General features: G+C 40.1%; 1 protein-coding gene across 18 annotated transcripts in view; it reads left to right on the top strand.

The window, feature by feature from the left end:
- The window catches only part of LOC121331105 (receptor-type tyrosine-protein phosphatase F-like), a 181,901-nt gene extending 172,326 nt beyond the window's left edge, over nt 1-9,575 (top strand). For all 18 annotated transcript variants that reach the window (XM_041278285.1, XM_041278301.1, XM_041278296.1 and 15 more), the window contains 11 exons: nt 801-924; nt 1,061-1,236; nt 3,286-3,405; nt 3,839-3,993; nt 4,417-4,702; nt 5,023-5,201; nt 6,698-6,824; nt 7,115-7,240; nt 8,360-8,514; nt 8,665-8,800; nt 9,026-9,575. In XM_041278285.1, the coding sequence (XP_041134219.1) occupies nt 801-924; nt 1,061-1,236; nt 3,286-3,405; nt 3,839-3,993; nt 4,417-4,702; nt 5,023-5,201; nt 6,698-6,824; nt 7,115-7,240; nt 8,360-8,514; nt 8,665-8,800; nt 9,026-9,094 (1,653 nt within the window). In that variant the 3' untranslated portion in view covers nt 9,095-9,575. The remainder of the gene's footprint in view (nt 1-800; nt 925-1,060; nt 1,237-3,285; nt 3,406-3,838; nt 3,994-4,416; nt 4,703-5,022; nt 5,202-6,697; nt 6,825-7,114; nt 7,241-8,359; nt 8,515-8,664; nt 8,801-9,025) is intronic.
- The last annotated feature ends 2,985 nt before the right edge of the window (nt 9,576-12,560 follow it).

Genomic DNA, 12,560 nt, shown 5'->3' with positions numbered 1-12,560 from the left:
TCTTGTAAACTATTGCTACCATTGGGCATGTTTTTATATTATATTAAGGGCCAAGACTAATTTTCTAAGAAACCCAATCTAATTTCACAATGTCATTTTTTTTTATTTGCTAACCTAAATGACTGCTAATTGAGCAGTACGGTTTTACTATTTATAATTTATTGCCACCATGTTCAAGCTGCTTAACTAGGGTTACAGTATTATTCTGAGTGATTGTGTTATTCATATATTTATTTTTATTACTTTAACTCAAATAAATGTTCATTTTAGTTGAGACGCAGACCCCATGTTGAGCGTACTGCTTTTCAGAAAGTGCATAGCATTATCATATGGGTGACCTCTAAACTAGTCAGACAGCCAGTGCTAATTTTCCATCATTTGTGCACTGAAGAAGGGTATGGCTTCCACATAGCGCTTTGCTTGAGGGAGTTAAGGATCCAGCCAAGTAGCAAACATCTAAATTGTGCATTCTGCCTTGAAGTGTACAATTAGATTAGCAAATTTCACTTTGCATTATATCTTACATATTACATTGTAAGTAGGCTTTTGTAAGTGCATAGATTTTTTTTTTTTTTTTTTTTTAAAAAAGACTTGACTAAGAGATAATGCAGAAACAGGAATTAATGTGACTTATTCATGCAGGGCTGGAAATGGATCTTGAAATTGATGTTTGCCACTCAGCAATGTCATGATGTTGATCAGTAACTTCAAATGATAATAATACATCCTAGCATTGAAATAATGAAATTGATTTTAAGCAGACAATAGCTCACATCTGAAGTGCTGTCTTCTCGTTTCAGTCCGTAGACCCTGGACAGCAGTTCACCTGGGAGAATTCGAATCTGGAGGTGAACAAACCAAAGAACCGCTATGCAAATGTAATCTCATACGACCATTCCAGGGTCATCCTCACCTCCATCGATGGCAAGTATACACAGTTTTGTTATTCTTTGCGGACTCCTTATGTAACAACCTATATACCAGAAGTTTTTAAAATGGAATTCCTGACATCTGTTAGACATTCTGTAATGTAATGTGGGGCACATGCTTTGACTTGTAGGTGTACCAGGCAGTGACTACATCAACGCAAATTACATTGACGGCTATCGGAAGCAGAACGCTTACATTGCCACCCAGGGTCCCCTGCCCGAGACACTCAGCGATTTCTGGAGGATGGTGTGGGAGCAGCGGACCAATACCATTGTGATGATGACCCGGCTAGAAGAGAAATCCAGGGTGAGTCCAGACTGACAGCTGGTGGAGTCATGATCTGTAAAGGCTTCAAAGAACTACTGTATAACTGGCATCATTCTCGTCTGGTTAATACCAAATGTGTTGCTTTTATTCTGAAGCACAACTAAATTTCCCCTCTTCCAGGTCAAGTGGATTTGTTAAGAACATAAGAAAGTTTACAAACGAGAGGATGTCATTTGGCCCATCTTGCTCGTTTGGTTGTTAGTTGCTTATTGATCCCAGAATCTCATCAAGCAGCTTCTTGAAGGATCCCAGGGAGTCAGCTTCAACAGGTCAAATAAAATATTCAGTTTGTACTTCAGGTGTTCATAGCTGTATTTGTAAAGACTTCAGAAGTGCCGGCAGACGGGGGCTTCGGTAGAAGCAGTGTCCGGAGTGCCGTTGCTGCTGAACTCCAGCTCGGGAGATATCGAACACCTTGCCAAAGCAAAGTGCTGAAGGACCCAGGACAAATGAAATGTAGATTGAGCTGGTTTTATACGATGATTGGTTGCCTGCCTGCCTAGCCGCTGTGGCAAGTATTAATGTTTTATGTGCATTTTAGATTCCAAGGATGTTTAGGTTTGTTGTTTTAGGTAAGTGCTAAATCCTGTTCAAGGAATAAAAAGGGGTCACCCCCAGTCTTGTTTTCTGTATTTGAAGAAGCTGTGCAAGAGAGAGATTTTAAAAAGGAAACATCAGTATAAGGCATGGTGTAAACACTGGAGCAGGTTAAACAACTTATTAAACAGAGGAATCGGGACTGAGTCTTGTTAACCCAGTCTGTTCACTGAGATCAGTTTCAATCAATGGCTGTTGACTGTTACAGGTGATCAATGGTAATGTCTTGAAATGATTTCTTCGGTCCCCATTACACAGCTTCTTTTGTCTTTAGAGAGAAGATGCGGTATGGTTTAGAAAATATAAAAGCCCCTGATCCATCAGGTAAATAACAGATGGGTGGGGGTGGATAGTGACTGATCAAAGTACAGTCCAATTAGGATACAGCTGTATTGATTTCTAATTAAGGTTACTGCTTGGCTACCCACACTTCAGAATTCTTAGAGCTTGTTAGTTACTCAGACGTACAAAATTTATGGGTCATTGATACACTTATAAACAACAAGAACCTATTAAGTTGTTACTCATTTATACGTCCAGCTTTAGTTAGTGCAATTGGAACCTACAGCCACAGCCAGCTCTGGGGTAGCTTAAACCTCTCAGCAGCTCTTTGTATAAAAGATTAAGCTGCTTGTTCCCTTGTGAGTGTTGCTGTATTAAGAAATATCGCACCAGGCAACTCAAAGGCTAGCGTACCTGCTGTAACACCAACGTTAATCAATCCAAGTTAATACCTGTTAGTAAAAAAAAAAAACTCCCTAAACCCCTTATCCTACAGTAAGCACTACAGCAAAGGCGAACAAAGAAGAGAAACTGCCCTGTCTGTCAGGTTACTGTCCTCTGTTTTATGAGTCCACTATTTCATTTGACCTTGCGTGTTTGTGTCCCTGTGTTTTAGAATACTGCCGACAGGCTCTAGTGCTGCAGCAGTTTGAATAAAAATCAAAGGGGAAAAAAGCCATTGGCTGTCCATCCGGCTTGTTGCTCTTCCTCAGTGTGGAGTCTGTCTAGCATGGTGCTCCCATCTGGGCTGCACCCCTTGCTTATCCCCCGGTCTGGCCCCAACAAAGGGAAGCAGACTGTTCCCTTCCCTGCTCTCTTGCCTCCGTGGCTTGGGGACGAGAGTCACTGGTGCGTGAGCCTCTTAAGCTGTCTGCCCTCATTTACATCACTTGTGAACCTCTGCTCATCAAGTCTCTCTTGCTGCTCTTTCCTGCCACTTCCCCATGTGTGCAATGAGAGGAGTGGGCAGTGGAAATCACAGGGCATCTGAACTGCTAAAGCACTGCAGCCTAGGAAACACAACACATTTTTCACACATACTGTATGATCAGACATAAAGCCAACCCTCATCCAGCACCCTCACTAAGTAGTCTTAATGTTGTGAAAACACTGCCTCCAGCTCAACCCCCCTTTTTTCTCTGTGTGCAGGTGAAGTGCGACCAGTACTGGCCAAGCCGTGGCACAGAGACGTACGGCATGATTCAGGTGACAATGCTGGACACTGTGGAGCTTGCCACCTACAGCGTCAGGACTTTTGCTCTGTACAAGGTACGAGTGGTGCTGAGGACTTTTTGGGAAGCCCACAATATTATAGTTCTGAACCAGGGACAAGAACACAGTCAGCAGCTCTGGGAACCCCCACTGCTCGTGTCACAGCTGTAATAAGATAAATCCTCCAGGCTATTTAGTGTTGTGCAGTAAAGTCACAGATTAAACCAGGGGAACTAGCTAAATTGTAAATACAAATTATTTTAAAGTCAGGTCACAAAACTCCCCATAGCAAATTGAATAAGTAACTGCTGAGTGCGGATGTTTCTATTAAAGCAAACACTTTCAGTGATGTCAAAGAGACTAGAAGTCATACAACCTTTTCCACCTGCTTCCTGCTGGCTCAGGTGTTCTGCACACAGTCAAGTGTACCGTGTTATCTGGGGAGAAACGGCTCAGAGGTGCCTGACACTCAGCCATTCTCTCCACACAGAATGGCTCCAGCGAGAAGCGGGAATTGAGACAGTTCCAGTTCATGGCCTGGCCGGACCACGGCGTGCCTGAATACCCGACCCCCATCCTGGCTTTCCTGAGGAGAGTGAAGGCTTGCAACCCCCCGGACGCGGGGCCTATGGTGGTGCACTGCAGGTACACACGCTGGCTCACCGGCATGGGGGCACTGGGCTAACTAGTGAAACCAACGTTAACTTGGCTAATGACTTTTTTTGGTGTACTTTTTATTTGCATTTAGTTTTACCGGTACCACAGAATTTTCAATTTCAATTTCAATTTTCTTATCTTTTTATTAGTATAGCAATATTCTCTCTGACCCCTGTCCTTATCTTCTGTTGGATAATCTTGTGGGTATTTTTGGTTTATATTTCATACTTCAATGTTGGAATGTATGTATTTTTTAAATTGTCTCTCTGCACAATATAAGTGACAAGTAATAATGTTAAAAAATTTTTTTGTTTGTTTAACGCATTGGTTTGCACAAAGTAGTGCTGTGTAATGAATGTATCAATGGGTTGTTCGTCAATATCTGAGTGTGTTTCCTCTCTCTGGGTTTAGCGCTGGTGTGGGGCGGACAGGGTGCTTGATCGTGATTGAGGCCATGCTGGAGCGCATGAAGCACGAGAAGTCGGTAGACATATATGGACACGTGACCTGCATGCGCTCCCAGCGGAACTACATGGTACAGACAGAGGACCAGTACATCTTCATTCACGAAGCTCTGCTGGAGGCAGCCATCTGCGGTAACACAGAGGTCCCGGCACGAAACCTCTACGCACACATCCAGAAACTGACACAGGTCCCGCCAGGGGATACCGTCACATCTATGGAGCTTGAGTTCAAGGTAAGCTGGCTGGGGGAATCTGAGCTATCCATACAGTATAGGCCAGCTTTAAAGCAGTTTATTTTTTTTTCTAAAAGGGAGAAGAATCAGCCTAGCATTATGAAACTAACAATTTATGTGCTGGTGAAAGCATTATTGCTCCAAGTTGTTTCAATGTTAGTTTTCAAACATTAAAATTATTCTTTACGTAAACCTATAGGAGAAAGGGACTCTAGGAGACCTATCAAAAGCTGGGAGCATGAAAATGAGCCCTGAACAAAAAAAAAAAAGTTGTGGACATGCATGTGCCAAAGCTTCATCTGTGTATTTGTTTTAAATAGCGACTAGCCAACTCCAAAGCACACACCTCCCGATTCATCAGTGCCAATCTCCCGTGCAACAAGTTCAAGAACCGACTTGTGAACATCATGCCCTTTGAGTCTACCCGTGTCTGTCTGCAGCCAATCAGAGGGGTGGAGGGATCCGATTACATCAACGCCAGCTTTATCGACGGCTACAGGTACGGCCCATGCTATGTGGGGTCCCAAGGAGTTGAGGGTGAAATGTCCGAGTGGGTTATGTTTTGGGAGATGGGTCAGATTGGTAACAAGGCTCAAACAAGTAGAAGATCAAAAAAAAGATTAGAATTGATTTAACTACTAAACAAGTTGTATGAGAATTAGCCAATACTGGCATCATTATCGTTTCTTATCAAACTAAAACCTCACAGAGGACCAACCTTTTATTAAAGTGCAAATATTGTAATTGTAATAATTTACCAAATTGAATGTGTTTAATGAGCTGCTTTAAAAAAAAAAAAAAATGATGTTCATTTTTTTCCCCTGCTCTTTCTTCTATATCATTTTATACTTTAATTTACTGTTCTTTGACTGCAAGGTTCTCTGTTGCAAAGCAGCCTCGGGGCTCTTTGTAATTGCTGTTTTGTATATTAAGGGGCTTTCACTGGCAGTAAATAAATTAGAAAAAACATACGTCCTATGCCCTTGCAAGGTTATAGAACAGACCTGGCTGATTTAGTATTAATGCACACAGTCATTTTTTGTTTCCACCTAAACCCTTGCTGTAGCTGTCTCGCTTCTTTCACATGCTATAATTCAGTATCATAAAAAAAAGGTACCGTTGCGTAACAGAGACCCTGTCAAGATACTGTATATACTAGTCAACAGTCACTGCAGATTTCAGCTCCTGCTATGAGACTTTTTGTACCATTAAGTAAAAAAATAAAATAAAAAAAAATTCAATTAAAAAACCAGCCATAGATATCTCTCCTTGTCAGTTTGAATGATCCACACTCTCTTGTTGACAGCTGTGAGGAAAAATGCACTCTTCTCAAGTTTATCACCACCTTCTGCAGGTTCTTTTGTAGTGCGCAGTAAAGTGGCCAAAAGCCAACTTTAATCTCAGAGTTGCACATTATTGCCATCCCTGCAGCAGATCAATTAGTTCTTCACCAGCAGCTGAGAGGAGGGAGAGGCTGAGTGATGTGCAGGCTGTTCTCTTGTCTGTACTGCTCGCCTCTGTATTCCTTTTTTTTTTTTTTTTTTTTTTTTTTTTCCAAAGGACAACAGTACACTCTGGCAGCCAAATCAGTGTACTGCAACTGGTGGAAGGAAAACTGGATTAAGATTTTCAGCAGTTTTTGCAATGGGGTCCTTTATGGCCCATGAAATATTGTGCTCAGCTTTCAGCAGGAGCAGGCATAGCACATGGTTTCTCTTGAAATGAATGTGGTTGACTTTGCAGTAGCAGCAATGTGCTGATCTTTTTTTATTTATGTAATTGTTTGAAAGGGGAGTGCAAACGTTCCTTGTCATAACACTGAGAAAAGTTGCAAGGCACGTAACTAATGAGTTGTATCCCTGCACGATGAGGGGTCGGTTCACAAATGGTTGATTCGGTCATTCTGCACTTGCGGTGAATGTATTTAAAAAGATTTGTCTCTATGGCTACGCCTCTAACAGTGGATGATTTGTATTGTGTCCTTTGATTATCCAGGCAACAGAAAGCCTACGTTGCAACACAGGGACCCCTGGCAGAGACCACTGAGGATTTCTGGAGAATGCTGTGGGAGCACAACTCCACTATTGTGGTGATGCTGACCAAGCTGAGAGAAATGGGACGGGTAAATCTTCCTTGGCTTAACATATGTGCCTTTTCAAACATGACCAAATCCTGTCTTCACATTACTCGGAATTTTAATTTTTATTTTCCATGCAAGCCTTCTCCGCTTTCACCATTCAAGCCATGGTCACGGCCCAAAACACAAGCCATTAAGAATCCGTCTTTTATCTGCAGTAAATGAGCTGTGAAAAGCAACACCACCAGTTAATAAATTGTGTCTCAATTCTGATAATAAATGTGTTGCCAGTGCAGTGCTGTAGTGACCCATTGCTGTTTTCTTCTTCATATCAGGAAAAATGCCATCAGTACTGGCCTGCAGAGCGGTCAGCTCGATACCAGTATTTTGTGGTGGATCCCATGGCAGAGTACAACATGCCCCAGTATATCCTGCGGGAGTTCAAGGTCACCGATGCTAGGGTAAGTGATGCCTGTTAATATCTTCAAGACAGACTGAAAGTGGCCAAGGACCTATTTTGCTCTGACTAATTATCCTAGTCCTATATATTTCTTTTATATAAGAAATATATAAAAATACATACTTCCACAAACATGCAGTACACATGGTTAATATTTTGCTTTGGTTTCTAGGACAGGTCATACAAGTCTATGGAGAACTATTCCCTAAAACTGAAACTGCTGCAAGTAAAAAAACGTTATTTTCCCGTCTGACGTGCACCTTAACAGTCACGCGTGTTGGAATCCTGTCCCACATGGTGTAAAACCTGCAGGCCTTTTGCAAAGCTGCACGCTCTGTCAGTGTGCTGGTCCCACGCGTGTGTGAACGTGCATCGCTCTCTGTCTGGAGGTGTGAGCTTCAGTGCTGAAGTCACACGGGCGCAGCTCTCAGCCTCGGGTATTCATTCATCAAGCACGCCACATGAGACACTGCGGCAATATCAGAGATCATTGGCTTTTGAGATCCTTTTAGCGAACCATGCTGTGTTCTCCCTGGCCTTTTGCTATATGCATCTGCCACATTATTTCAGCCTATACACTCTTCAGTTGAAGCGTTAAACTTAACAAATTTAGTGTTATTTGGTTCGTGCCCAGCTGAAAAGGCAAGAGAGAAATTGTTTGATCATTTGCTTGTGTTTCTAGCTCTTAAGGAGCTGATGGAGTCTTTGGTATATTATGATCTCCTTACTATCTTGTAGTTTCCATGGAAATGCTATGCCTAAAAAGAAGTTACTGTACTAAAGGAACTTTTTACACTATAATCTAATCAAGTTTGTGAAAAAAAAATATATATATTTCTACTGATTCACTCTGAAGTTGACTGCAGTCATTTTTCTTAACCTGTTTTTGTTTTTAATACTTGACAGTGGTAATTGCAAATATGAGTACGGTTATGGGCAATGATTTTAATTGGGGTGTAACACTGCAGTGAAAATAAGAATCACGTTGTTATTGTTTTCCTACTACACTAAGGTTGTTGTTGAATTAGGTGTCTTTGGATTGTCAAGGTAACATGGCAAGTGGTATGACGTGCTGTTGGAGTGTTTTTCAAAGCGTTCTTTTTTCATTGGCATCCCACAGGATGGCCAGTCCCGGACCATTCGCCAATTCCAGTTCACAGACTGGCCAGAGCAGGGAGTGCCAAAAACCGGGGAGGGATTCATTGATTTCATTGGCCAAGTACACAAAACCAAGGAGCAGTTCGGCCAGGATGGACCAATCACTGTGCACTGCAGGTAAGGAGCAGTAACATCCCTCCAATAAATGAACCAACATTTCTGGTATTCACTGTAGTTGTTTTGAATGCAGAGTGAGTTGCAAGATGTCGTTTATTTGCTGTGCACTGCGGGTTTACTAACCCAACACCTGTGTGTTTCCTGGGGCAGTGCTGGCGTGGGCAGGACGGGAGTGTTCATCACACTCAGTATTGTGCTGGAGAGGATGAGGTATGAGGGTGTTGTAGATCTCTTCCAGACTGTGAAGACACTGCGGACTCAGAGACCAGCCATGGTGCAGACAGAGGTAGGTTCTCTTTAATCTTAGCCAGTCAGGTTGCTAGTAGAGCGGTCATATGGCACATGTCCTCCAAAAGCTAACAGAATAGTATTATCCTGAAACCTGCTTTTCACAGCAGCTGCTGTTATCTGTACCGACGGCTCAGAGCACCTAACTGTCACTGCAGTTAGTTATCTACCAGGATTTTTTATCAGACTGTGTGAACTTCTTTCTCTCTGTTTCTTTTTGCAGGATCAGTACCAGCTGTGCTACAGAGCAGCCCTGGAGTATCTGGGCAGCTTCGATCACTATGCAACGTAACTACGCTTGGCTGCCCCAGAACCTTCAGGAGTACAAAAGTGCTCCTCCTGAGCCATACCCACTCACCTGATTCTGTACAGAAGCTGCCAGAGGGGAGGGAGGAGGAGGAGTAGATCCGAACTGGTGAACCCCCAAATGCAGTCTCTGTGGACCGAGACACACAGATTGCTTCAAAATTTAAAAAAATGAAAAATACATCAAGCTAACAGCGTTCTCCTCATTTCTATACTGCGCATAACGTCCCTCCCTTTTAATTGTACCCCTTATAAATGTTTCCCAAAGTAAAAGCATAGCAAACTAATTAAGTGTTTTGAAAGGATGCTAAAGCATAGATAAGCATTGTAAAGAGGTATGGTAAAATATATTAATAAACAGGGTAAGCTATGGCAAAGGCATGCTATACCCATGGGAAAAGCATACTAAAACTGCAAAAAATACACTGGTAATCTTTTATAAGGGACACTCCTGGTAGATATTATTATTGTTTTTTTTTATATATTATTTAGAAAGTGTTTTTTATAATCATTTACACCAGCAATTTTTTTTTTCTAAGACTTAATCATGACCTGAGCTTTGGGTCCTTATTTTCTTTAATTGGTACATATTTAATTTTATTTTTTAAAGGTTAGATATATATATATTATATATATATATATATATATATATATATATATATGATATATATATATATATATATAGTTCATGTTAGCAATCGTTAGTCCGCACAGAACGTGAAAAATTCCTGGAAAAAGGACTCATTCTGTTAGGAGCTTTTTTGTGAGTAAGACACTCGAGGAGAAATAAAATTAACATCATAATTTTAAACAAAACAAAAAAGGTGCATAAAAGGAACTTTATTAAACAGTGAAATAAGTCACTTTACCCTCAAGTTGAAAAATATTCGGAAAAGCCTTTTCACTGTCCTGGTACTTTATATTAAAAAAAAAAAAAAAAAAAAAAAAAAAAAAAATTACACACAGGAGTTAGTGATACTATATAAACCCATTAGAAAATTTCAGCCATGTACAGATTCTAGCTTGGGTCTCAATAACTGTTGACTACGATTTATATAAAAAAATATATATAAAAAAAAGGAAACCTATCGCCTAAGATCTGTATCCACAATGCAAAAGAAGATGGGAGATTTCTCCAAAAAACTATTCAAAACGGATTCATGTTGCCACTGGTTCCTAATCTGGAGCAGCAAATGTCTGTGCATGCAACAGTCGTGCATAAGGGTCGGATAGCACAAAAAGAACGGGAACAAACTGTAGTGACGGGCATCACAGCTGCAGAAAGGACAGCACAATGTATCACATCATTTAGAATTAGAAATCACTGTACATCAACAAGAAACTTTTGGGGGACTTGACAGAGAGGGAAAAAAGTATTTTTCCTTATATTGGCTTGCTGTTATTTTTTTATATCTATTATATCTATACATATATATATATATATATATATATATATATATATATATATATATATATATATATATATATATCTATTGCAGAATAAACACCAATTGCAGAAACACCAACAGTTGTTCAATATTCCACTTGCCATTTATCCAGGATTTTCTTGACAAACCAATGTGGAGAATTAATAAAAAAAAAAAAAAGACTATTGTATTTCAAGCTGTTTTAAGGGTACTATGTTATAAATACTGTATTTTCATTGCTGTCACAGAAATGGAGAATGTTACTTCTCTAACACAGTGAAGCAATACTAAAGGTTATGGTGGAGGATTTATACTTGTAATCAAGCTTCATTCAGAATGATTAAAAGGAAAACGTGGCTTAAAGTGAATATGGGGGATTGAAATGTTGGAACGCATTCAGTTTTACCTTGTGTATGCATAGTGCTGTAGGGGTTAAATCTGTTGTATACACAGTCTGTTTTCTATTTGTTAATAATAATAAATAAAAAAAAAAAAAAAAACCGTTGTTGCAAAAAATCCTTGATGTTAATAAAGTTGAATAATTGGGTTTTATACCATCATTGTTGTCTTTCTGTCCACTTTGAAAGCTCAGTGTTTCATGTACAGCGCTAGAGCTGAATTTTCACACATTCTCCTTCTAAGCGAGGAAAGATGATTAGAGGTCGTGAGAAGGTTAGTATTAGCTACACCATATTTTGCACCAGTGTGTCTCTTTTTTTATTAAAATGTTGAAGGGGGTGGGGTGTGAGATTATGAATTTGTTTAGCATCTGTGTTACACTCTATATAAGTATTACTATATTCTTTATTTGTACTGTACTGCCAAATCATTTGGGTCTATTTCCTTAAAGTGATACTGCTAGATACGGCTGCTGCTTAAATGCACAATTAGAGATACACTTGGTGCACACTGAGGCTAATATAATAATAACCATCAGACTATTCTGATGAAAAATATCCACCCATGCTTTACAGACATTAGTCTGGCATGTTTTGTACATTATCTCCAAGACAGGAGTTTCAGTGACCGGGTATATGATGAATGTGAACGAAAGAATTCAGCTTGCCAGCCAGACTGACTCCAGGGAATCCAGGTCACCTGTTTTGGATACATGGATTTCATAAAAATGCCTGAAATAGGCAGCAGCTATTGATTTCTCAGTTTTCTAAAACCAAGTCCACTGAAAATGTCTGCTACCCTTCCCTCTAGTAATACTGCAGTGCTATACCTTGTCGTGTTTGCAGCAGAACACTGGGGCAGTTAGTCTTCTAAATCAGTTATAGATACAAAGATAAATAAATCATGAACATGCTGTACTTGCACATGTATTTCTTGACCACAAGCCCAAAACAAGAGAATATCTTACTTTAAAATATATCTTGGCGCTACATGAAAACAAACAGATAAGACACAGGCATAGTTTTCAGCATAAGAAACATGACTGCAATCTTTGATGCCCTCTAATGCCCTTGCCATTTATTAATATGTATTTAAGTAGTGCCTGTATTCTGCTTTTGTTTCTGCTCCATCAGTGATTTGTGAAGTACTTCCTAAAAGAAAGGATGTGGTTAATATTACATTGCCGTTCTTAAAAAGCGCTTTGTGGTTATCTCACTTCTTACTCACAATATGTCCAACCCACACCGAACTGAACTCCAGCTTTCTCTTTCGCATAGACCAGCACAAAATCCCACTCAGGTTAATGTTAAGCTGGTCTGTCTTTTAACTCTTAAAGCCTGGTTGATACAGTGGCAGAGCAGTCAATATAGATCATGTGTTTCCATTAAACGTTTAAAATCATAGAACAGAGCTGAACCCTAATCGGGAACTACTAAAAGTAACATTTCCTCTAGTAGGCACCTGAAGCAAGCACAGGAGCTTTCTTATAATGATATGCAAATAAATATTACTGTTTAAAAATAGCAAAGAAAATATGTAAATGGCACTGATAGGTAAGCTAATGCGTTAATGCTTAATCGGACATAGATATACTGGCAGTTTTAATACCATTGAGCCCCTGTTTTG

Source organism: Polyodon spathula, chromosome 18 (assembly GCF_017654505.1).
Source record: "Polyodon spathula isolate WHYD16114869_AA chromosome 18, ASM1765450v1, whole genome shotgun sequence".
Taxonomy (NCBI): Eukaryota; Metazoa; Chordata; class Actinopteri; order Acipenseriformes; family Polyodontidae; genus Polyodon; species Polyodon spathula.
This window is presented reverse-complemented; position numbering and strand designations above follow the sequence as displayed.